This window comes from Sus scrofa, chromosome 15, assembly GCF_000003025.6.
Source record: "Sus scrofa isolate TJ Tabasco breed Duroc chromosome 15, Sscrofa11.1, whole genome shotgun sequence".
Classification (NCBI taxonomy): domain Eukaryota; kingdom Metazoa; phylum Chordata; class Mammalia; order Artiodactyla; family Suidae; genus Sus; species Sus scrofa.
The window spans coordinates 608,268-633,419 of NC_010457.5; the positions used below are offsets into that span (position 1 = coordinate 608,268).

Here is a 25,152-nt window from a genome sequence, read left to right on the forward strand (position 1 = left end):
CTGTGACCAACACCACAGTATACAGGAACACTGGATCTTATCCCACTGAGCAAGGATCGAACCTGTGTCCTCATGTATACTAGTCAGATTCGTTTCTGCTGAGCCACAATGGGAACTCCTGTAGTTGGATTCCTAACCCACTGTGCCACAGCAGGAACTCAAATAGCCTTCCTTTTTAAAGGAGTAGGTACATGATGAAACTTAGGTTGTGTCAGCTAATATGATTTGCATGCTCCCTCCTTTGTTTTTAGTTGAACTATAAGGTGGAAGGAGAGAAACTGAAGCACAAGTACACTATGGACCCTGACGTGCCACAGTTTATTCAAGCCAAGGTCAATGCCATCAACATGAGTGATGTGAGTATTTGGCTTGGTGCCAGTGAAGGATTGCTTACATGGGCTTCGCCCTTCTAGTTCTGTGTAACTCTAGCCCTGGGAATTTTAGGGGGAGCAAGCTGAGTGTGGACCCTTTGAGTCTCTGTTGGAGGACGTGACTACTGAGTGACCCTTGAGCTGGACCTGTGCAAGCAGAGGCTCCTCACCCCTACCCCCAGTTCTTGGAATGTATGTTCTGCCCACTGTTCCCCAAGTGGGAGCCATTTTCAAGGACACAGCCTTGAGAGAGTAATGTGGTTTTGAGACCACTCCAGCTGAACCCATTTAAGGCCCAAATAAACTAGTAAGATTTTGGTGGACTGATGCAGAGATCTACTCGTCTTGTGATAAGTCACCTGTGTAAGTTCCCTTGTTCAGTAAACCTGCCATCTACCAAGCTGGAGTGATCAGCTTCTTTCTTCACTCTCGCCTTGCCCTCCATGTATGAGGACTAATTTAAGAAACAACAATCTCCATATTGGATCCTTATAGAATATGAGACTAGAGGCTACCATACATTTTGCTTACTGCAAACTTTTCTCAACTGTGGGCTGTGACCTGTTAGTGGGTTATAAAATCAATCTAGTAGGTTGTGTTTCATTTTTTAAAAAGTGAAACAAAATGGGACAGACAAGAGTAGAAAATGCAGGAGTACATAGTCTGTAGTAGGGATAAGTATTGCTATTTCTTTAACTTTTGTGTCAGTTATATGTTAAACTTCTAAAAAAAAAGTTCGCTGTAATTTTCTTTGGAAACTCTTCTTTACATGTGACTAGCATGTCTCTCAAATCATCTAGATACATAGTTGGTGGCGATGTTTAAACTTACTCTTATGAATTTTTATTGTAAGAATTGGTAAATAAAGCAAGTTGGTAAATTCTAAGTTAAAGACATAATCAGAACTGGATAAAATTGTTCACTTCTTAAAAGATGACTTAGTCCTTCTTCCTAACATTTTAGGTTCTCTTTTATCTCCAAATAAACATTTTTAGTACTCATTTCTATGCTTTTGGATTATTAAAATTTTTTCCTGCTTTTATAAATGATATTTAAGCATTAAGATTAATTAAAGGTTGGGTTATACTACATCTGAATTTTTAATTTTAGTATCCACATCTTTCTGTAAATTTAAAATGCTTCACTATAAAAAATATAAGAAAATAAAAGCATAATATACTTATAGAAAAATTGGAAAATATATAAAATTATGAAAAATTAAAATCTTCTGCTGTCCCAAATTCAACGCAATACCTTTCCATTACTTTTTTATGCAAACATACATATATCTATAGCAGTTAAGAACTTACCTTGCATACAGTTTACTACTGAGAGTTTTTTAAGAAAAAGAATCTAGTAGATTCCTAAAAGATGCACTAAGAGCCCTAACTCTAGATTCTTTTAATAGAAAGGGATGTATTTTGACATGTTTTATAAGAAAATTTTTGGCATCCTTTTCCATTCCTCTTTTAATTTTGTCAAATAGTAAAATAACTTTTCCTTTTTTCAAGGCTCATTATAAAGCAGATTGGAAGAAAACTCTTGCTAAGGGCTATGATTTGACACCAGATGCCATTCCAATTGTTGCTGCAAAAAGTTCAAGGAATATTGCCAGTGATGTAAGTCTCATTTGAAAGCAGTAAACTCTCTTTATATTTTTAAAATCTTTATATGGTATATGAGGTTATATGAGCTATATTAGGAAGCAACTAAAAATTGTAACATGAAAATATTTCCTAATATCTTATGCACCAATGATTTTTTTAAATGGCTTCACTTTAAAATATTTTAAAAGTCAATGCAGTTGATACAAAGAAGAGAATTCTTTTTATAAACTATGAAGTACTTGGAATTCTCACTAGATAATAAAAAATATATACACCAGAGTTCCTGTCGTGGCTCAGTGGTTAATGAATCCGACTAGGAACCATGAGGTTGCGGGTTCGATTCCTGGCCTTGCTCAGTGGGTTGGGGATCTGGCATTGCCGTGAGCTGTGGTGTAGACGCTGCTCAGATCCCAAGTTGCTGTGGCTCTGGCGTAGGACGGTGGCTACAGCTCCAATTAGACCCCTAGCCTGGGAACCTCTATATGCCACAGGTGCTGCCCTGAAAAAGACAAAAACAAACAAACAAAATATATATATGTATACCAAATCCTTAATCAACTTTTTAGGAAATTTTGGGCATATTTAAAGAATCTACTTGTGAATAATCTAGCTATAAACTACAGTTTATTCCATTCTTAATTATCCCCAGAGCAGATCTCAAGACTATTCATTGGAAATATTTTGCTAGATGTTTATTTAAAAATACTAAAAAACTTAGATGTTACTTAGATTCAGACTGAATTTGGGTATTATTTAGTTTGGGATATAAATTCCATTTAACACTTTAGTATTTCCTACAATCTACCCAATCAAACTTCTGTCTGCCCTTCTTTCTTATATAGTTCAAATACAAGGAGGCCTATGAGAAAGCCAAAGGCAAGCAAGTCGGATTTCGCAGTCTTCAGGATGATCCTAAACTGGTTCACTACATGAATGTCGCCAAAATACAGTCAGATCGTGAGTACAAAAAGGGCTATGAAGCCAGCAAGACCAGGTATCACACACCCTTGGATATGTTGAGTGTGACGGCGGCCAAGAAATCTCAGGAAGTTGCCACCAACACCAACTACAAGCAGCCCTTCCACCACTACACCCTGCTGCCTGATGCCTTGAACGTGGAGCACTCCAGGAACGCCATGCAGATTCAGAGTGATGTATGTGGTAGTCAGCAGACTGTTGCTGTAGAAGTAGTTCTCCATTTCTAGCTGGTGGGAGGGAAGAACCAGAAATCAGCAATTCCACTTACTCCTTCTGAAACCTGGTTGGACCTTCTCTAACTAGGGATCTTTTCCAAAATTTGGAGTTTTAGGATTTCACTTATTTGAAATTCTATATATATATATGTATGTGTATATATATATATGTATATCTTAAATAAATAAATAAACATATATATATATATTTGAACTTTGGATGTTAGACTCAATATATGATATGTTCTGGGAGAAAGACAAAAGGTCCAAATGGTGATATATAATAGCCTTTCCAGTGCAAAATTATGTTAACTTTTACCCCAAGAAAATTGCATTTTTGAAGTAATTATTAGGTCAGGATTTTCTGTTCAAAACCACCATGAATACAATCATTTTATAATTAATTTTTTTTAGGGGGGGCCGAACCTACGGCATATGGTGTTTCGCAGGCTAGGGACTGAATTGGAACTATAGCTGCCGCCTACATCACAGTCACAACAACACAGGATCTGAGCTGTGTCTGCAGCCTATACCACAGCCTGTGGTAATGCCGATCCTTAACCCACTGAGCAAGGCCAGGGATCAAACCTGCAACCTCACGGTTACCAGTTGGATTGGATTCCGCTGTGCCACAATGGGAACTCCCTTATAATTAATTTTTTCCAAAAGATGGTAAGGAATAAAAAGTAGATTGTATCCCCGCCCCCATGCCCCATGCTTTTTTTTTTTTTTTTTTTTTTTTTCTTTTTGAAACTGAGCAAATCATCTGGCCAAAAAACCAGTCTGACCCCAGGCTGTTTGCCAACACCATGCTGGGTGTGTGACAGAACCACAAAACTCCATATACTGTGTGGTTGAGCCCTAACTCTTTGTGAAATGAAAATTTCCTTTTTTGTTGTAAAGAACCTGTACAAATCTGACTTCACCAACTGGATGAAAGGGATTGGCTGGATTCCAATGGAGTCGCTGGAGGTGGAGAAGGCAAAGAAGGCAGGGGAGATTCTTAGTGAGAAGAAATATCGCCAGCACCCTGAGAAGCTGAAGTTCACGTACGCCATGGACACAATGGAACAAGCACTTAACAAAAGTAACAAACTGATTATGGACAAGGTAGGAACTTACCTGCTGGCCTCAGTCTGAGAATCCTCACAGTGCACACAGTCCACTGAACCTAGTGGTGCCACCATGACATCGATCAGCGTTTTCATCTTTCTGATGCTCGTGGTGCTGGTGGTCCTGGGAGGGGCAGTTTATAACTTTCATTGTGTAGAGAGAGCTCTGACTTGTTCTGATCCCAGGCTCTCTGTCAGCACCCTGCTGTGTGTGTGATAGAACCACACAACTTCCTGTAGTGTTGGTTGGGTGGGGTGAGATGGCATTTGTTGCTTCAGCGGAAGAGGGCTCCCATATTTGATGAGTTTTCAAATCATGCGTCTAGTCTCACCAGCCCATCGTCTTGCTCTTTCATCCATTTTCCAATATCAGATTTAACCTCTTCTCCATGGATATGTGCGTCTCTTCCTCATGATAGCCCATCACAGTTTTCCCTGGCTCTACGCTCACATGCCTGCCTTTCTTGTTGCAGCGGCTCTACACTGAAAAGTGGAACAAGGACAAGACCACCATTCACGTCATGCCTGACACCCCAGACATCTTACTCTCCAGAGTAAACCAGATCACCCTGAGCGATGTGAGTAGACTAACAGCAAAAATGGGGGGGAGACTGAAGGGACCCTGAGCGATGTGAGTAGATTAACAGCAAAAATGGGGGGGAGACTGAAGGGACCATGAGCGATGTGAGTAGATTAACAGCAAAAATGGGGGGGGGAGACTGAAGGGACCATGAGCGATGTGTGTAGATTAACAGCAACGGCAACAAAAATGGGGGGAAGACTGAAGGGACCATGAGCGATGTGAGTAGACTAACAGCAATGGCAACAAAAATGGGGGGAGACTGAAGGGACCCTGAGCGATGTGAGTAGATTAACAGCAACGGCAACGAAAATGGGGGGGAGACTGAAGGGACCTAATATTTGTGCAATACCTGTCTTTCACACGCCAGCTACTTTAAAATCAGGATCCCCATTCTAACCCGAATAACAAGATGCTGGTGTTTTCCTACTTTATTTAGAAACTGTACAAAGCTGGCTGGGAAGAGGAGAAAAAGAAAGGCTATGACCTGAGGCCTGATGCCATCTCAATAAAGGCTGCAAGAGCCTCCCGAGACATTGCCAGTGATGTAAGTGCTTCCACTAGACCTTGTTTAGTCCAAATGGAGAAAAGGACAAATGAGCCAAGCTTGTGTGTATGCAGGAGCTGCAGGCAGCTCTGTTCAGTACTGTGGAGACCTTCGGGTAACACGCAAGACACCTCCCTTCAGCCAGTCCAGGACCTTCTAATGATTTGTTCATTATTTAATGTAAAAAGTAACAGGGTCTTATTAAAATAAGTTGCTTTAAAAGTGCTTAAATTGCTTATGGGTATTTCTAAGCAAATGTAGGGGTACAATCTACACATTTTCCCCAGAAGATCCACTCCCAAGCTCTTTCCTGAACCAACTAAAGATGCACCATGAGAAATCATGCCAGTGGCCTTTTCTTCTGGTTACACAGCTGAGTGGCAAAAGCTGCTTTCTAAATCACCCTAAGCAACTTATTTACACATCACTTTGATACACTCTGAGATCATTTCTACCACTCCCCACCCCAGCCGTCTGGGGACTCATATCTGGCAAGACATCTGAAGTAAAAAGATTTTGCTCTCTGTCCCCATCCCCTCAACGAGTCCTCTCTTTTAAGTTTAGAGTAGCTCAAAACCCTACACCCATGACAAAGCTAATGCCACCTGGTGAATTATGTTTTGTTCTTTTTCCTTCCCTGTCTTCATCCCCATGTTTCTTTTCTATCCCCAGTACAAGTACAAGCAAGCCTATGAACAAGCCAAAGGGAAACACATTGGCTTCCGGAGTCTAGAGGACGACCCCAAGTTGGTGCACTTTATGCAAGTGGCCAAAATGCAGTCAGACCGTGAGTACAAGAAGGCGTATGAGAAGTCCAAGACGTCCTTCCATACCCCGGTGGACATGCTCAGCGTGGTGGCGGCCAAGAAGTCGCAGGAAGTGGCCACTAATGCCAACTATAGGAACGTGATCCATACCTACAACATGCTTCCTGATGCCATGAGCTTTGAATTGGCCAAAAATATGATGCAGCTTCAAAGCGACGTACGTGACAGCCACATTTGCAGAGCATTTTCTTCAAATAATAAGCAAACCATGAATAAGTAATAACATTTTGAAAATTGTGAAAGAAATTCATATTTAATTTCCCAATGAGGCATCTCATGTTTTATCTTAGATTGAATTAATGTTTTAACACAGAAGGGAGGAGTCCTAACTATAATTGTTGTGAGAATCAGTGGATGTTAGATTCAGCAATAGCAAATGAAATTTGGTTTCGCAAAGACTGTGTCGAAGGAAATCTATCTAGCAGAGAGAGTCAGGAAGGTAAAATGTTCCTGATGAAGGAGTAAGAGGTAAAGCAGAAGGTCAGATAGCTTGATAGCCACTGCCCCTCGCTCCCAGCCAGCTTTCATTTCCAACTTTGTAATTGCCGGTCTTACAGATGAACTAGTGAGGAGGTGATGGCTGCTTTGAAGCAGCTATTAGAATGATTGCAAGGAAGGTTAGAGAGTAGGAAACCAAAAATTCAACTATAGAGGCCATTTGGTGGCTGGGGGAAGTGAACTTAAATTATGAACCAAAGACTGGCCATGCCAAGCCTATATTTCTCTTTGGAAATGTAGAGCTGAGCTATTAATTGCTTGTTAATTGTGAGGAGCTACATCAGTGCCCGTGTGAAAGCAACCATAATTGTAGAGGGTGTCAGAGCTGAGGGGGAAAAGTGAAATCTGTGCAAAGTACCAGTGAGGTTTCTGGCATATTTGAAGAAGCTGTAACAGTGGCAAAAGAGAGAAATGGGGTCCCCCTAAGTCACCTGGTAACCATGGGGACTTGGGGGATTTTTGTAAGAATGTTAGTTGCTCATGGTCACCTTTCTCAAGATAATAGATAAATGGTAGATTGATCTATTTGATGTTTCTTAGCACTTTTTCTTTATGAAGGTATTGAGAGAAACAAACCACAAAGGTATTAATGCTTGTTTTAAATTTCCCATGCAAGGAAATGTAAAAAAAAAAAAAAAAATTAGGAGTAAAAATAGTTGAAGTTAAAAAAGTAGTTGAAGTTGAATATACTATTGTATGAAAATTGAAGTAGAACTTAGGGAATATTAAATACTTGCTTATGGTTCTTGGAAGGTTTGGTTTCTTCTCACCCTCGAATTTCTTTTGCAGAATCAGTACAAAGCCGACTATGCTGACTTCATGAAGGGCATTGGATGGCTCCCTCTGGGCTCCCTGGAAGCTGAGAAAAATAAGAAAGCCATGGAGATTATAAGTGAAAAGAAGTACCGCCAACACCCAGACACTTTGAAGTACTCCACCTTAATGGACTCAATGAACATGGTTTTGGCCAAGAATAATGCAAAAATTATGAATGAGGTAAGTCCTTCAAAAATGTTGTGTTTTGTACGCATCAGAAAGAAGCCATGGAGTTCCTGTTGTGGCTCAGCAGTTAACGAGCCTGGCTAGGATCCATGAGGTCCTGGGTTCAATCCCTGGCCTCGCTCAATGGGTTAAGGATCTGGCATTGCTGTGAGCTGTGGTGTAGGTTGCAGACAAGGCTTGGATAACATTGCTGTGGCTCTGGCGTAGGCCAGCAGGTATAGCTCCAACTCAACCCCTAGCCTGGGAACCTTCATATGCTGAGGGTGTGGCCCTAAAAAGACAAAGCAAGAAAGAAAGGATGGAAGGAAGCCAGGCATATCTTACATTTCATCTTCAGGTTTTAATAGTTTTATAAGGCATCATCATAAATGTTTCTTCCACCTTCTAAAGGGTCTTGTAAGTTACAAAAAAAAAAAGGAAAAAGATAAAATGAGTCTAAGTGCCCCCACCCCCAGTGTTCAATGGACCACCCTGCCCAACAAACATAACAAAATAAATATGGGATCTTCTTTTAATGCAAAACTTGAAAATGAGTCCCATTTGTCTAAGGCAAAGTTAAGTTAGAAGTTTATGATGCTGAGGCAGTAGATTGTAGGGCTGATAACAGCCTAGTGTTGCTGCCTGCACCTGCTTCCTTGCTCTTTTGATGAAATAAAAGAAAACTCTTTGGTTTCATGGCTATAGCAGCATTCTGAGCCAGAACCTTCTCTGGGCAATCCTGAGAGCAATTGCTTTCTACTAGCAGTCCCTTAGATCATTAATGGTTCCAGTCTTTAGAAAAGCACAACTGTATTTTTGCAATTTTAGATATAAATTGATTTCAAGGCCAACAAGCACATCACTCTTGGACATCTGTTTTTAAGTTTCAAATAATAAAATCATTGTAGCAGTATTGGTTATATTGTATGGGTCACAATCAGAAATGCCATTGATTAGCCAAAAAGGGGGAAAATAACTTGAACTGTGGTATGGGCCAGCAGCTGCATGAAACAGTTGCAGAAAATGATCCAAGTTGCACCTGCAACCTACACCGCAGCTCACACCCCCTGCAAGGCTGGAGATCGAACCTGCAACCTCATGGTTCCTAACTGGATTTGTATCTGATGCACCACAACAGGAATTCCTTACCAACTTTTTTTTGCAGGTTAGGGTCTCCAAAAGGAGATGCTGAGATGGAATTGGGGGTACAGGGCATTTTTCAGGGGTTAGTACCTGTGGGAAGGAAGCCTGGCAGGAGGGGTCCCACTGTGATGCTGACCCTACAAAGCCTAGGCCAGTGCTATAGAGGGCTCTTGAGTGTGTATGACCTGCCAGAAGTGTCCTGTGTTGGGTGGAATGGCCAAGCCTTTATACCCCCACTTTGATGAGTCACTGGATGGCTACCAGGGAAGAGTGTGTTCTTGAGTGAGGCAGCAAAATCCTGAAGCAGGTGACAGTTTGGAGGCTGTCTGCCAATGGTTGGGGCAATAAGTCCTTCCGTGAATGTGTGTCTGGGGGGGTGCATCTCCAGGCCCACCACAAAGATCATGGCATTGTTGCTTATAGTAGAAGAAACCGAAAGCAATTAAACGTCTATCAGTGGAGAGCTGCTTAAATCAATCAGGTTACACTTCTTTGTGGAATATTACACAGTTCTTTAAATGAATGAAGTAAATTACTTTAAAAAGACTAAGAGATGTCTAACCTATAATATTAAAAAGGAAGATGTGGGAGTTCCTGTTGTGGCTCATCAGGTTAAGAATCCGACTGCTATCTATGAGGGAGGGGCAGGACACAGGTTAGATCCCTGGCCCCACTCAATGAGTTAAGGATCCAGCATTGCCGTGAGCTGTAGCATAAGTCACAGTTGCGGCTCAGATCTGGCGTTGCTGTGGCTGTGGCATAGGCTGGCAGCTGCAGCTCCAACTGAACCCCTGGCTTCAACCCCAACTTCCACATGCCACAGGTGCAGCCCTAAAAAGAAAAGAAAAAAAAAGCAGGATGTAGAACATTATACATTGACCTTATTTTTACTGAAAAAGGACTATATGTCAACTTTAATATGCATAGAAAATTTTAGGATGGAGACACTATATCCAGGCTGTAAAATAGGAAGACAGGATGTTTTACTTTCCATCTTAATCCTCTTCATTGTCTTGTTTAAAAGAGCACCTTTTTTTTTCTTTAAATTTAAGAAAAATAAGAGCTAGCTAAAAAAATACAGAAAATATTAATATTTTTGTACAGTAATATATACGTACTAAATGACTTTTTAAAAATTTTTAAATACTGACTTCCCCTGGTTTTTTTCTTTTCCTTTTTAACTTTCCAGCATCTCTACAAACAAGCATGGGAGGCTGACAAGACCAAAGTCCACATCATGCCTGATATCCCGCAGATTATTCTGGCAAAGGCAAATGCAGTTAACATGAGTGATGTAAGTAATCCCTCCAATGTCATTTTTCTTTCCCACCTATTGAAGCAGTAAAAAAAATTAATGTCTCTATGATAATAATGAATGTTTTGAAAATAAGAGTGGGAATCCACAAATGAGAATCTTTGTCTTTCTAATATTGCTTTGCTAAGAGTGAGAGTAGGCCTGTAGATGGGACTTGGGCCCAGAAGTTAGGAATTTGAAGAACAGTTAGTCAGACTTTGTTCTAAGGGTGGGTACTTCTTACTAAACTAAGAGAATTTAAGAAAAGAGCTGAGAGCCCAGGATCAGAGAAAAAGGAAGAGTGAATCCCAGGGCTTTCTTTAGTTTCTCCACCAGCTTTTTGAGATGGTCCCAAAGAGGGAATCTTGGGAAAAATTAAATGGAATGGGAAGATGAACATTTTGAAGGACTTAGGTCAAGCCCCATAAGGAAAGTGCAGCACTTACTGTCAGAAAATGCATAGGTGTCTTATTTCACATCCTTTCTCATCCTAACCAGTTGTTAGGAAACCCTCAAATCCTATCAGTTTTGTTTTGTTTTTTTGTTAGTTTGATTACACAGGAATTTGGGATTGCAGACTTCTTTTTGGATTGTAGAATCCACACAATTATATAAATAAAAGTGTCAGCTGCAAAACAGTGAAGTCTTTTGATGTAAGAATGTGGCTATTTTGTAGGCTTCTTTCAAGTCTTACTTGACAAAATGCAGGTATCTACTGGGCTCTCATATTTTAAAAAAGTGTATTTACGACCTGATAGAGACCAGTACCTTTTATTTTTTTCTGGTGGTTTCTTGAAGATACTTTAATTTGTAATAGATTTTATTTTCAAACACATTTATATTACTTGTGAGAACATTAAACCACCAATGAAGCATTCTGCTGAGAGATTTAAAAAAAAAAAAAAAAAAGATGCTGTGCTGCCAATTTATTCTTTTAAAATAAATCCAGACTTTCCTATTTAGAAAAAACTATTTCTTTTGCCTTCCTTTGCAGAAACTCTACAAACTTTCTTTGGAAGAGTCTAAAAAGAAAGGCTATGATCTCAGAACTGATGCAATTTCTATCCAAGCTGCCAAGGCCTCGAGAGATATTGCAAGTGATGTAAGTCTGAGGGAACTTGGTCACCTGGGTGGAGGCTTCCAATCTACCAAAATAATAAGTGCCAAGTTCTAGAAACACCGAATGGATAATATATGAGACAAAAAGCTTGGCTGTTAAGAAAGCCCCATTCTGTTCTGTGCATGCTTCTTAGCCTTGCTCTTGTGTTCTCTCTGGTATTTCTGGGGAAAAACAACCACTACCAACAACAACAGAATGTCAACCACATGGTGAGTCATGACAACCTGGGTGTCAGCTCTCTGACTCATGAGATCTGGCTGAATTTACCTTGAACTCCAAGAGCAGGTTTATGGCTTATAGAAATCCAAATCCCTTCACTAAGCTTCCCTAATGGAAGACTTGTGTTCTTGCCTCCTGCCTCTTAGGCTCTGTCTTCCTATCAATATGTCTCATGAAGGGGTGTGCTAGGGACCTTGATCTTTTGTGTTCATGATGGCTAATTATTAAATAATAAACTGTTTTTAAATAGTTGGTAGGTTGGTATCAGCCAAGGTAGGAACATTTATATCACAGAAATTGTCAAACACTACAAACTGGGGCTTGTCTCCCCAAGAGAGCTGGTGTGCTAACACACCACTGCCATGACGCATCACCTATATGAAACTCAATTCTTTCATTTGGTTGTTTCCACAAGAAATCCACTCACAGTGAGCATTTTATGATTTGGGGGTGATGGGAGGAGCACATTCAGAGCACTTAGCTGCCCCCCAGGAATACTCTCTCTTTCCTCTTCCATCTCTGCTCTTCATCTTTCCTACCTACCCTTCCTACTCCCACATTGTTCTGAGAACTCCAAGTTCTTCTCCTTCTACTGTGCTGGAAAATTTGGTCCTCCCAGTTCTTAACCCCTAAGTTGCACAAGCAAACTTACAAGAGATAGGCAGAATAAGGAGCTTTGTATGTATCAGAACCTCCCCACTATGGAGGGCCATTGAAGATAAGGAGTAAAATGTCTCCCCCGTTATATCAGTATAGAGAGTCTTCAAAGAAAAAGAGCTCCACAAATAAAATGCTAACCTAAAATTCTACTGTGTGTCTCATCACTGAGCCTATTCTCATCAGTGAAAGCCTGGCTGGGTGATTTCTCAGGGCAGCTTCAAACTGCTTAGAATGGTCTGCCTTTTTTCTCCCGTTTGCCATACTCTTATTACCAACTAAAATTCTCTTTAACAATAGTGTATGTAAGTCAGTGTGCTATATCATCACAAGATCTGGGTTCTAGTCCTTAATGACCTTAGCAAGTCACTCATCTGTCTGGGTCTCAGCTTACTCATCTGTAAAATGAGGTGTGTAACAATAATTTGCTGTCTACCTCTCAAGATATAGCTGTATCAGGTTGCACAAATAAATGGGAACTGTAGAATTCTCTACGTGTCTCACTTTTTATAAAATATAGGATATTGACACAAGGATGATTTCTGGTCAAGGGAATTGCCCTGAATAAATATTCAAATTTTCTTCACAGTATAAATACAAACACAGTTATGAAAAGGAGAGGGGGAAGATGGTTGGCTTCCGAAGTCTTGAGGATGATCCCAAATTAGTCCATTCCATGCAAGTGGCTAAGATGCAATCTGATCGGGAGTATAAGAAAAGCTATGAGAAGACCAAGACCAGCTACCATACCCCTGCTGACATGCTCAGTGTCACGGCCGCCAGGGATGCCCAAGCCAACATCACCAACACCAACTACAAGCACCTGATTCACAAGTACATCCTCCTTCCTGATGCCATGAACATCCAGCTGTCCAAGAATATGAATCACATACAGAGTGATGTAAGGCTCTCTTTCTGGGTGATGGTTGCATTCCCAGCATAAGAAGGGAAGTTATAGTCTTCTATGGCACATTTTTGTGTTTGAATTGATAAGGTAAAGCAGAGGTGCTTCTTCTCTTTATAGAATGAATATAAGCAGGACTACAACGAATGTTACAAAGGGCTTGGTTGGAGTCCAGCTGGTTCCCTGGAAGTGGAGAAGGCCAAGAAAGCAACTGAATATGCCAGTGATCAGAAATACCGTCAACACCCTAGCAACTTCCAGTTTCAGAAGCTGAATGACTCCATGGACATGGTTCTTGCTAAGCAGAATGCGCATACCATGAACAAGGTAGACAGGACAGCAGTGCTTCCTTACAGCTCCTAGAAGGGCAGGGCTTGCAGACTCTGGCTCTTGCTGGGAAAGTTTAATTTGAGCCCACCACGTCTCTGCAGTGGCAGATAGTACCAAGGCCCTCCACCATTTTCTTCTGCTGCCTACCTCTTATTTTTATTTCCCTTGTCCTTCTAATTGAGTTAGAAATTATTGATTCCTTTAAATTACTTTTTAAAATCCAAGTTTGTGGTAGTTCCCATTGTGGCTCAGCAGTAATGAACCTGACTAGGAACCATGAGGATGTGGGTTTGATCCCTGTCCTCACTCAGTGGGTCAGGTGTTGCTGTGGCTGTCGTGTAGGCCGGCAGCTGTAGCTCCAATTTGACCCCTAGTCTGGGAACTTCCATATGTCATGGGTATAGCCCTAAAAATTGGAAAAAAAAAAAAAAAACTGAGTTTGTTTTTGATGTCTTTTCTGAATCACATACTTCTTTAATTACTAAATTAATTTAATCTAATTCAAATTGAGTGCATTCAAATACTATTATACATTTTTCTTTCCTGTTTGTCCTAAAAAGTTATTCAAATTTCAAATGTCTTTTTTTTTAACTTTCTAGTACTTATACACCGCTGATTGGAACAAAGATAAAACCAAGATTCATGTGATGCCAGATACACCAGATATTTTACAAGCCAAGCAAAATCAAACACTGTTCAGTCAGGTAAACTCACATAACAATTTTGCTTGAAAGTGATTAAATGTATTAAATGATGCCATGGTATATAATTGATGTGAATGCTGAAGTGTTGGAAATGAATGATTCCAACTGGTTAGCATAGGGATGTTGCAAAATATGGTGGTTTAAAGCAAGAGCTTTGTCTGCGATTACATGTTCCATGGAGTAGACACTGTGCCTGTTTTGTTACCAAAGCACTCACTATGCTTGGTACAGGGTAGAAAAATCAACAAATAGTTGTTGAAAGAAAAAATTGCACCAAATAGACTGGATATGAACATTGGTTTTTACCATTTATGAGTTGTATAATAATGCTTCCTCATTCCTAAAATTGGGCCCATAAAAGTGCCTTTGACACTGAATTGCTGTGAGAACCAAATGAGAAACTCTATGCAAAGCTCTGAGCATAGTGCCTGACACATCGTAAGCACTGGATGACCTTCAGCTATTTTTATTATTGTCCAGTGTTAACAAATTCAATGAATTTGATTCAGAAAATTTAACTCACTTACTGCACCTGACAAAAAGGTGTTTCATTATCTATTACTTTTTTCATTTAGCTAATTAAAATTTTGTAACTGGACTTTTTTTTCCCCTTAAATCAATTACTTTAACATCTGTGTTCACAATAATGAGCCTAGACTGTACTTAGCTGCAGGGGAAAGATACCTGAGATATATGGTATGACCATATTGTGTCTGAACAGAAAAGGCCATGCTCAATTATACTACAGGGTGGGCAGAGGAGGGGGTCTCAGAGACCCCCCCCCTGCAAAAAAAACCTGAAGCCAGATCATGTGATGCTAAGTCAGTGCTTTTTTTTTGTTTGTTTCATTTTTATCTGTATCTTTAGCCATAAGGTAGATTTTGTTGGAATCTGATGTCTACTCTTTAGGTAAACTTTTATTTAATAATCTATTGGGGTTTTAATATACATTGAATAATGTTAAATAATTTCTTTAATTTTCAGAAACTCTATAAACTTGGATGGGAAGAAGCTTTGAAGAAAGGCTATGATCTCCCAGTTGATGCCATTTCTGTACAGTTGGCCAAAGTTTCAAGAGACAATGCTAGTGATGTAAGTATAGTTTGACCTCTACCAGGATGTACTGCTGTCTGAATCCATTGCCTTAATGCTGGTAATGACTTTTACAGGTAGTGTAAAACCACCCCCTTCATCTTCTCCTACCCTAGTCCCTTATCCCAAATTCATGCTTCTTTCTCACTGATTGAATATCAAAAAGGAGCTTCCTAAGTAGAGACTAAGCCAGAGGACCTACAAGATTCATGACACTGAGCTGTTATGTTTCTAGACCTTGTGAAAGAACCAGAGATTTCTATTTTCCCTGCTTGCGTGCAAGTAGTTTTCCCATTTTCTACTTAAACAAATTCAAAGTGCCAGATAATAAATAACCTCAACAACCTGATGTTAATAGATTTTTCTTTGAGCATATTTAAAGTTTATTTAGCCCATCCTTGTATTTACACAATTATAATAAATTATTAGCTCAGGGCATAGAAAATAAAGGAAGTTACAGGAATTTAGGTTTAAGATACAGAGGACTTAATTTTCCCCTGGATATCTAGTCAAAAGTTACAAGGATATTTGCTCTTCAAGGCAACTTCTACTTACGACTAGAAAGGGTAGTAAATGTGGTGAATAAATCAGATATAATTCCTATTGATTAATTAAATTTCTTTAAATATTTGACTTAGATATTCTGCAAATACAAAAACATATCATTTTTCTAATCCCCCTCAAAACTAACCACAAAAAATTCAGAGAACCTTAATTATTAAAAAAATAATAATAATAACCACAACAGAATTTCATAAGGAAGTACTTTTTTCTGTCTTCTTTCCCCTTTTCGGCCACACCCATGGCATATGGAAGTTCCCAGGCCAGGGATAAAATCTGAGCCACAGCTGCCACCTACACCACAGCTGCAGCAATGTTGGATCTTTAACCCATTGCGCCACAGTGCAAACTCCGGGAAGCACAACCTCTTAATCAGAAACTTAAAACAAGGATTTGATTTGGAAAGAAAGAGTATCTAAAGACAGAATCTGACGATAAATTCTAAGAATATAAGGGAAGATTCTATTTCAGTTCATCTGTGGCACTCCAGGAGTGTTGGGAAATTAATTAGATGACATGGTATTACATACTCTCCAGCTTGTAGGTCAATACCTCATTAAAATGAGTCAATGTGATGATGAACCTGAAGTATTGGTGATTCTTGAATGGTCCCCAGAAAATAAACTCATTTTCAGTTAGTGTCATATGTTCCCCATGAGGTAAAAATAGTCTAGGAAATAAAGAAATTGCTTCAATACTTTGCTAACAGCACATTTGATGGTACCTAATTTCTTTTTGTGTGAATTTGTTAGAACCTTTAGAAATCTTACCCTAAAATTAAATTACCTGTAAATGAGTTTACCACCATTGTAGAGATTATATCTCCTCTCAGTTTCAAATGGTTCTTGCCTTTATACAATTTAAGGAAATTAGAGCTATCTATAATGAGTACTTAATTTAATATTAAGTTAAAATAGGATTTAGAGTTAGAAGATAACAAATGTTATTTAATCCAATCTCCCACTCAACATCCTACCTTTTCTCCATTCCAACAGATCTCTGGGTACTTACAGATATAAGAATTTTGGTGTACTTTTGGGCAGGTCATTTCCTTGTTGGATCATCTCTGATTATCAATGTATCTTTCCTTATTTTGCTTAAAACATGTTACTGATCAGCCCTCGGTCTGTATTCCAGAACACCACAAAGTAGTGTATTTGCTCTTCCACTTGATATCCCTTCAAGCATTTCAAGTTTACTTACTCTCCTTTGGTTTTAGCTTTATAAATCCTTTAATCTTCTGATCATCCCACTTGTAATTTATTCTATTTTTTCAAAACTCCTCTCAAAATAGAATACCTCAAAATTCATTGTTGTTTTCCTGTTTCAAGTCAGGCTGAGTAAAGGAGCTTTTTATTTGTTTTTACTTGTGCCCTGAAAAAATCTTTTACAAAAATCTCATTTTTTATAAAAATTTTATCAGCCTATTTTGAGCTTATGGTCCCTTTAAACTGCTGAATATTTTTAATATACATGACCATGAAGCCGAACGTCAAGAAAGAGTAGAACCTACTTTTGTTAAGTATAATGCGTGTTCAGCATCCAGTATCAAGTTAATGCTATTATTCCTATCATTATTATTATCTCTGCTGTTTTGTCATCCAGTACGAGTGTGGGTTTTTCCCAACTGAATCTAAATACTGGATTTCACTATTATTTTCTTAAATTTATGTAGTTCATTTTGACTCATCTTGGCAATATGTTGAGATCTTGTGTAATTTTCTTTCTAGTCTGACATATTTAACTGTTTTTGTGTGCATGAAGATATGGATCCTGAAACGGACAAGTTCATACGACATAACTACATGGCAAACCACTAAAAAAAAAACCCTGTTGCTTAATAAATTAATCTACAAGATTAGCTCTGTTCATCAAGTCTGAATCTTACCTTTTTTTTCTTCTGCTGTGCAACCATACTTTTCCATCATAAAGGATATCACAGGAGCTTTATCATACACTACACTAGAGTTGGCATATATGATGTCTAGCACATTCCAGCAAATATTCCTGCCTCTAATTGGATTTAATTTCTCATCATAACCTGTCCTGATTCTCAGCCCCATTGCTTTTTTTTTTTTTTTTTTTTTTTTTTTGCTAGCCTGCTCTTAAGTTTTTATATTTCTAAGTTAACATAGACATCCTTATTCTCATTTCAGTTTTGGAAAACAAGCATGCAAACAAAGCAAACTGAGTTTAACTTTACCTGTGTTTATGTTAAAAAGAGAACTGTTTCCTCTGATTCCAGTTTAAATATAAACAAGGCTACCGCAAGCAACTTGGGCACCATATTGGATTCCGGAATCTACAAGATGATCCAAAGCTTGTGTTGTCAATGAATGTAGCTAAAATGCAGAGTGAAAGAGAATACAAGAAGGACTTTGAGAAGTGGAAAACCAAGTTCACCAGCCCAGTGGACATGTTGGGAGTGGTACTGGCCAAAAAATGCCAGGCTTTGGTCAGTGATGTGGACTATAAGAACTACCTGCACCAATGGACATGTCTGCCTGACCAGAATGATGTTATTCAAGCTAAAAGGTCTTATGAACTACAGAGTGAGGTCAGTTTCTACTAAATCTCATAGTTTATATATTACTTCATGTCTTATATGAGTAGTCATTTAGTTATAGAAAGACAGATACTAGAAAGATAAATTATTATTGAATATCAAAAAATCCATCTGTAATGCATAGAATTGCTTGCATTGAGGGTCCAGATAAGGATAGGCTTTTGATGGTTTCTTTGTATTTTCACAGAATTTGTATAAATCTGACCTTGAGTGGCTGAGAGGAATCGGATGGAGTCCCCTGGGTTCTTTGGAAGCAGAAAAGAACAAGAGGGCTTCAGAAATCATCAGTGAGAAGAAATATCGCCAGCCTCCAGACAGAAACAAGTTCACCAGCATTCCTGATGCCATGGACATAGTTCTGGCAAAGACAAATGCCAAGAATAGGAGTGATGTGAGTAACTCTTTGGAAATAAAGAAATTCTAGCACCTGATGTCTGATAGGTGCTCAGTAGTACTTGCTTAATAATTTAATAGAATAACATGGCATCACATCACACAGCATAGCCCAGCACAGCATAATGTCTTATATTTAGTTGCTTCATTTGAATGCTCAATCATCTACAATGGATGGTATAAAATTTTAGTATCAATTTTTGTCATTCAAAGCTTGCTTGCTTATTTATTTATCCAAAGTGTAATGATAAAACTATTGACCATATCTTTTTCTTTGAAACTTGAGTGCATTAAAGACCCAAATTTTGTTGGGATAGAATGTCTATAAGGCAGATATTCTGAGTAACTTGTACAGGAATAGTGGAAATGTTATAAAGAGTATATTTTCTCCCAAGTGATTTTAATGCATTTCATTTAGCTGAATCAAGATTGATAACTATATGCATACATATATTTTTTTCCTGTCTCCTACTTATTTCCTTCTCCAGCACTGACACCAGTATATAGCATGTAATAGGTGTTCAGTAAGTACTTACTGAATGAAATACATGTAAGATAAATATGCAGAGTAATTCTCTGAAGAGAAAGGAAAGATTATTTATCACCACTCAGAAACATAACCCTGAAAATTACAGAAAGTTAAATTATGTGCACTGAGATTCTGGACTGATAAGAAAGTTTAAATAGATGTATAATAATATTGATCCCCTTGCTGTACAGTGGGAAAACAAAAAAAATATTTGGATAGCAGAAGCATCTAAGTATATATAACATGCTATATATTTTGGTATATTTATTGCATGTGTCATATACACATATATTAAGTTATTTTTCTTTTTATGGCCACACCTATGGCATATGGAAGTTCCTGGGGTAGAAATCCAATTGGAGCCGCAGCTGCCAGCCTATACCACAACCGTGGCAGCACCAGATCTGAGCCACATCTGCAACCTATGCTGCAGCTTAGGGAAATGCCAGATCCCTAACCCACTGAGTGAGGCCAGGGATTGAACTCACATCCTCAGAGAGACAAAGTTGGTCCTCAACCCCCTGAGCTGTGATGGAAACTCCATTAGTTTTAATATGATATACATAGGCCCATAACCAGCATATAGTAAGCGATCAACCCTTCCTAGACTTCTTGCAATGTTGATATCCCAAATTTATAGTAAATACTGACCTGTCAATCTAATTATGAATGTTAATGTGTCTATTTTTTTCTTTTTATGATAGAAATTTGAATCTAACAGGCCGACTAGTGAAGCAGCAAATTTATGCAAAATATTTCCCCCTTTAGGATCAAAGTTTCTTGCCTCTCCATGAAACAGGGTTGTTTACAAAGCTCTGAACTCATACGGTGGCCAAGCGAAAAACCCTGGATCATGAAACTTGTTAACATCGATTTCTCAGGACAGACCTCCCCAACAATGTGCCCTAGTTACAGGCCTCAGGCCTCAGGAGAGGGCCACCAAAGTCCTGGAGCTGCTGTCTCTCCTTCTTCTTTTTTTTTTTTTTTTTCTTTTGTCTTTTTGGGCTGCACCTTCGGCATATAGAGGTTCCCAGGCTAGGGGTCGAATTGTAGCTGTAGCTGCAGGCCTTCACCACAACCACGGCAATGCCAGATCCAAGCCGCGTCTGTGACCTACACCACAGCTCACGGCAACGCCAGATCCTTAACCCATTTAACAAGGCCAGGGATTGAACCCATGTCTTCATGGATACTAGTCGAGTTCTTTAATCACTGAGCCACATCTCTCCTTCTGAAGAGACCAATACATCTATCTTAGTATAAACAAATATTAGCGTTTTTCTCTGTTTTCCATGGGATGAAAGTGACACATGCCATCAAAGAAATGGTCCAACTTAGTGGTTCTCAACTAGGGACAGTTTAGTCCCACAGGGGACATCTGGCAACACCCGGAGACCTTCTACTGGCATCTAGTGGTGGATAGAAAACAAGGATGCTGCTAAACATCCCAGAATATGCAGGACAGCTCCCCAACAACAAAGAGTCATCCAGTATGCAATGCCAGTAGTCCTGAGGTTGAGAAAATCTGATCTTTCTTAATCAGAAAATTTAGTATAAAACCAGGATAAATGCATATGGAAATTCACCAGCCTTGCTTTGCCGTAATCCTGAAGGTCTTAATCAGCTTCTCTAGGTTATACGGACCATTGTGAGCACGTTTAGGAAGGAGAAATATGCCAACCCCACGCATCCCATGTGGCACACCTCAAAGGGAAATTGACAGGTCCAAGGATCCAATGCGACTTTAAAATTTTTTATATTCAAATAATTTCAGGCATACAGAAAAAGTTGAAAATAGTGCAGATAATTTACATATGTGTATATACATATGTATATATCTCTCTCTTCACCCAGACTTCCCAGTTGTTAGCTTTTGCCACATTTGCCTTTTTTCTTGATTGTTCCCCCCCTTTCTCTTTCCCGTGTGTGTGTGTAAGTCGCTTCCTGTCACCAGTCTGCCCCTAAATACTTCAGTGTGTAGTTCCTGAAAACAAGAACATTCTCTCGTATAACCACAGTGCAATGATCAAAACCAGTAGTGTTAAAATAATACTAGCCTCAGAATTTGCTCCATTTTACCACAAGTATTCTCTATAAAGTAAAAAATATTTTCTGATCCAGGATCCAATCCAAGACCACTCATTGAATTTGTCATGTCTTTTTTTCCTTTAACCTGAGCTGGTTCCTTACTTCTTTGTCTTCCAAGTCCTTACGTTTGTGAAGTGCACAGGCCAGTTGTTTTGTGGAACCTTCCTAAATTTGGGTTTGTCAAGTGTTTCCTCATTCAGGTTTTGTATTTTTAGCAGGGTAGCACATGTTTTGTCTTCCACACATTGTATCAGCTGGCACGTGATAATAATCTGTCCCATTAATGATAATTTTAACTATAATTACTTGGTTAAAATGGTGTCATCAGTTTTCTCCACTGTCTAGCTATTATTTTATTCTTTGTAATTGATAAGTATCTTGTAGGGAGATTCTCTGACAATGCAAACATTAATTTCACCCCCTAGTTTGAGGAAATCAATGAGATTTTTGTTTGGGTCCCTTTGTCGTCTCTCTCTCTTTTTTTTTTTTTTTTTTGACCTTTTGCCTTTTTAGGGCCGCTCCTGTGGCATATGGATGTTCCCAGGCTAGGGGTCTAATCAGAGCTATAGCCACTGGCCTACGCCACAGCAATGCAGGATCCGAGACTCTGGATCGTCAACCCACTGAGCAAGGCCAGGGATTGAACCCGCAAGCTCATGGTTCCTAGTTGGATTCGTTAACCACTGCACCACGACGGGAACTCCCCTTTGTGGGTCTCTTGAAGAAAGTCTGAGGATGACTCTGGGACACACAAAAGATTGTGATAAATTCTCATGTAAAATCCTTTGAGGGAATCCTAATTCCCCCAAATGATTATGAGGTATAACTATATAATAAACCACATAGGATATGAGACTCCCTAATTTCTAGATATACCTGAATATATCATCTTTTTAGAAGATAAAGCTGTCTCCCAATTAAACACTGAGGGAGACTTTTACAATCCAACAGGCATAAAACTATTATTCCATTGGATAATTTTGGCGAAGGCTTTAATTAAGTTGATTTCTTACAGGCATGGTTATCTATAACTTTGAAAAGGTAATCTATAACCTATATTTTGTAAGGTAATTATGTCTCAGAGAAGTCAAGAAATAACTTATTAACTGATTATGCTACTAGTTATAATTCTTAATTTAGATCAATTTAAGTAATAATGTTTAAAGTGAATTATGTCACTCCCTAATCTAACACCACCACTGAAAATCTCTTATTTCTCATTTTAGAGACTTTATAGAGAAGCTTGGGATAAGGACAAGACTCAAGTCCACATCATGCCTGATACACCTGACATTATTCTGGCTAAAGCAAATTTAATCAATTCAAGTGATGTAAGTTTCCACATTGAGCCTGTGTTTTCAGAAAGCTCATTTTAATTGCTTCTAAAGCAGTGAATTTATTGGGAAGTTATTTTGAATACTTGAATCATTTGAATTAACAAACTACATGTGACTTAGATCCCCATTCAGTGGCTTTTAGCTTGAACATCAAAATAATTGGTACTCCCAAGTCAGAGTTGGAAGGATGTGCCCTCTGTTCCTTGTAGTCTGTTATTACACATATCGCAAGGTAATGGTTTGTATAGCTCCTCCCTATGTGGATAGAAACTCTTTGGAGGCAGAGACAATTCCTGTTGATGTGCAGTGCTTAGCTGGTATGGTGCCTGATAGTCATGAAATTTAATAAAATTTGAATGAGTGAGCATAAAAACCCATGCAGGATAATTTCTTTTTTATTTTTATTGTCATCAAAGCATAATTTCTTGAAATGTATAAATGTAAAAGTTAAACCTTTTAAAGACAAATTCTAGACCCTAATACAAAGACCTCAGCTTAAATAATGTACTGGAGTAATGCCACAAAGTACTAAAACATGAAAACAAGTCCAAGATCAGTAGGTACTTATAAACAATCTAGTTTCTGAATAAAGCACATTGAATTACAGTCTCAATTAGTTAATTCTGTACAAATCTGAAGAAATAAATGATATGACTTAAGCTTTTTTAATTCAATATTTAAACTTTACTCAAAAAAATCTTACATTTTAAAAATTATGAAGAACTTTGTTTCTTACCTATAAATGTAGATACTACTTTGGATGGCCTTATACTGTGAGATAAACTCTATTTCACAATGTGTTAGCTACATGGAAGAGATATCCCATTAGGCGTGATTTTTCCCCACTTAGAGGTGTTAGATGGAAAGGCATTGCTCTTTTCTAACAAAAACTTCTAATGAAACACTCAAAGTTAATTGGAAAACAGCACCTAACTGATATTTCATTTCTCTACCGGTTTACTTCTGTTTCATTCTCATAAATATCTGGAAAGAGCTGACATTTCCTTCTATTGATCTAGGTAATTAAAGAGCTTTAATGTTTAAAACAGGATCATCAGCAATCAATGGGCGTAATTTCCGATTACATTTGAGTGTCCTAGAGCACAGATGGTATTCTCATGAACTTAAAATATTTAGCACGTTGGATTCATTATGCTGCAGATGTTGATGGAAAATAGTTTTGTTTTGCTTTTTTTTTTTTTTTTTTTTTTACTTCAAAGTGATCTTCATCTCTTAACAGAAACTCTACCGAATGGGTTATGAGGAGCTGAAGAAAAAAGGTTATGATCTTCCCGTTGATGCCATACCAATCAAAGCAGCAAAAGCATCCCGAGAAATTGCCAGTGAAGTAAGACTTTATCCCTTGTTTCTATTGATTGGATTGCAATTTTCACTTCAAAGCAGGCTCAATTTAAATTTTTTTAAAAGTGAAATCTTCCTGGTTTATTATAAAGACTACATTGAATTTTTTTAATTTATTTTTTATTGTTATTTTCCCCAACACACTTATTTTTCCCCACTGTACAGCATGGGGATCCAGTTACACATACATGTATACATAATTTTTTCTCCCATTGTCGTGCTGCATTGTAACTGAATAGTGTCTTCCAAGTAAGAGACTAAAACAGAGTGAAATGATTCCAGAGATGCAGTGTGGGATGAGGATAAGCTCAAGGATGCATTTCTTATGTATGGCATTTGTAGCAGGATTTAGCCTTTAATCTTTCCTATCAAAAAACCCTCAAATCTGTGGCTCTCTAGCCTTAGTGAAATATTTAGGATGAATGTGCTTTGTAATTTGCCACAAAGATGGTAACATAAGTTAATCTTGAAAGGAATGAGACTTTTTTTTTTCCCTTTAGTACAAGTACAAGGAAGGTTTTCGCAAGCAGCTTGGGCACCATGTTGGAGCCCGGAACATCGAAGATGACCCCAAGATGATGTGGTCCATGCACGTGGCCAAGATCCAGAGTGACCGGGAGTACAAGAAGGACTTTGAGAAGTGGAAGACCAAGTTCAGCAGCCCAGTGGACATGCTGGGGGTGGTGCTGGCCAAGAAGTGCCAGACTTTGGTCAGTGACATAGACTACAAGAACTACCTGCACCAGTGGACGTGCCTGCCCGACCAGAGCGATGTCATCCATGCTCGGAGAGCCTATGACCTCCAGAGCGACGTGAGTCTAAGACTTTTCTTTGGCCAACAAAACAGCATGTCTGCCTTCCTAAGTATCAAAATTTCCCCCAAATAAGGGGAGCTGAATGTACACAACTTAGTTCTGCTTCCCTGGACTAATGCTCACACTCTATCTGGTCAGCCAAACATCTGGAAGCATCATTATTGCCACAAAGAAAGAACGAGCAAAGTATTCATTGCTTTGGTAGAAACCTCTAGATTGTTGACTAGTAGAGTTGGATTATTCTCTCCATTCTGCTGTTTGAAATGTTTTTCAAAATATGTTTCTGATGAATATTTTGTTGAGTCACAAAATACACCAAACC

General features: G+C 38.7%; 1 protein-coding gene across 1 annotated transcript in view; it reads left to right on the forward strand.

Annotated features, from left to right (window-relative positions):
* The window catches only part of NEB (nebulin), a 219,945-nt gene that overhangs the window by 62,081 nt on the left and 132,712 nt on the right, over nucleotides 1-25,152 (forward strand). Inside the window, 19 exon segments of the mRNA XM_021075466.1 lie at nucleotides 252-356; nucleotides 1,883-1,990; nucleotides 2,821-3,132; nucleotides 4,075-4,281; nucleotides 4,757-4,861; nucleotides 5,303-5,410; nucleotides 6,083-6,394; nucleotides 7,525-7,731; nucleotides 10,049-10,153; nucleotides 11,148-11,255; nucleotides 12,739-13,050; nucleotides 13,174-13,380; nucleotides 13,983-14,087; nucleotides 15,072-15,179; nucleotides 17,986-18,297; nucleotides 18,494-18,697; nucleotides 22,543-22,647; nucleotides 23,894-24,001; nucleotides 24,516-24,827. Coding sequence (XP_020931125.1) covers nucleotides 252-356; nucleotides 1,883-1,990; nucleotides 2,821-3,132; nucleotides 4,075-4,281; nucleotides 4,757-4,861; nucleotides 5,303-5,410; nucleotides 6,083-6,394; nucleotides 7,525-7,731; nucleotides 10,049-10,153; nucleotides 11,148-11,255; nucleotides 12,739-13,050; nucleotides 13,174-13,380; nucleotides 13,983-14,087; nucleotides 15,072-15,179; nucleotides 17,986-18,297; nucleotides 18,494-18,697; nucleotides 22,543-22,647; nucleotides 23,894-24,001; nucleotides 24,516-24,827 — 3,450 coding nt within the window.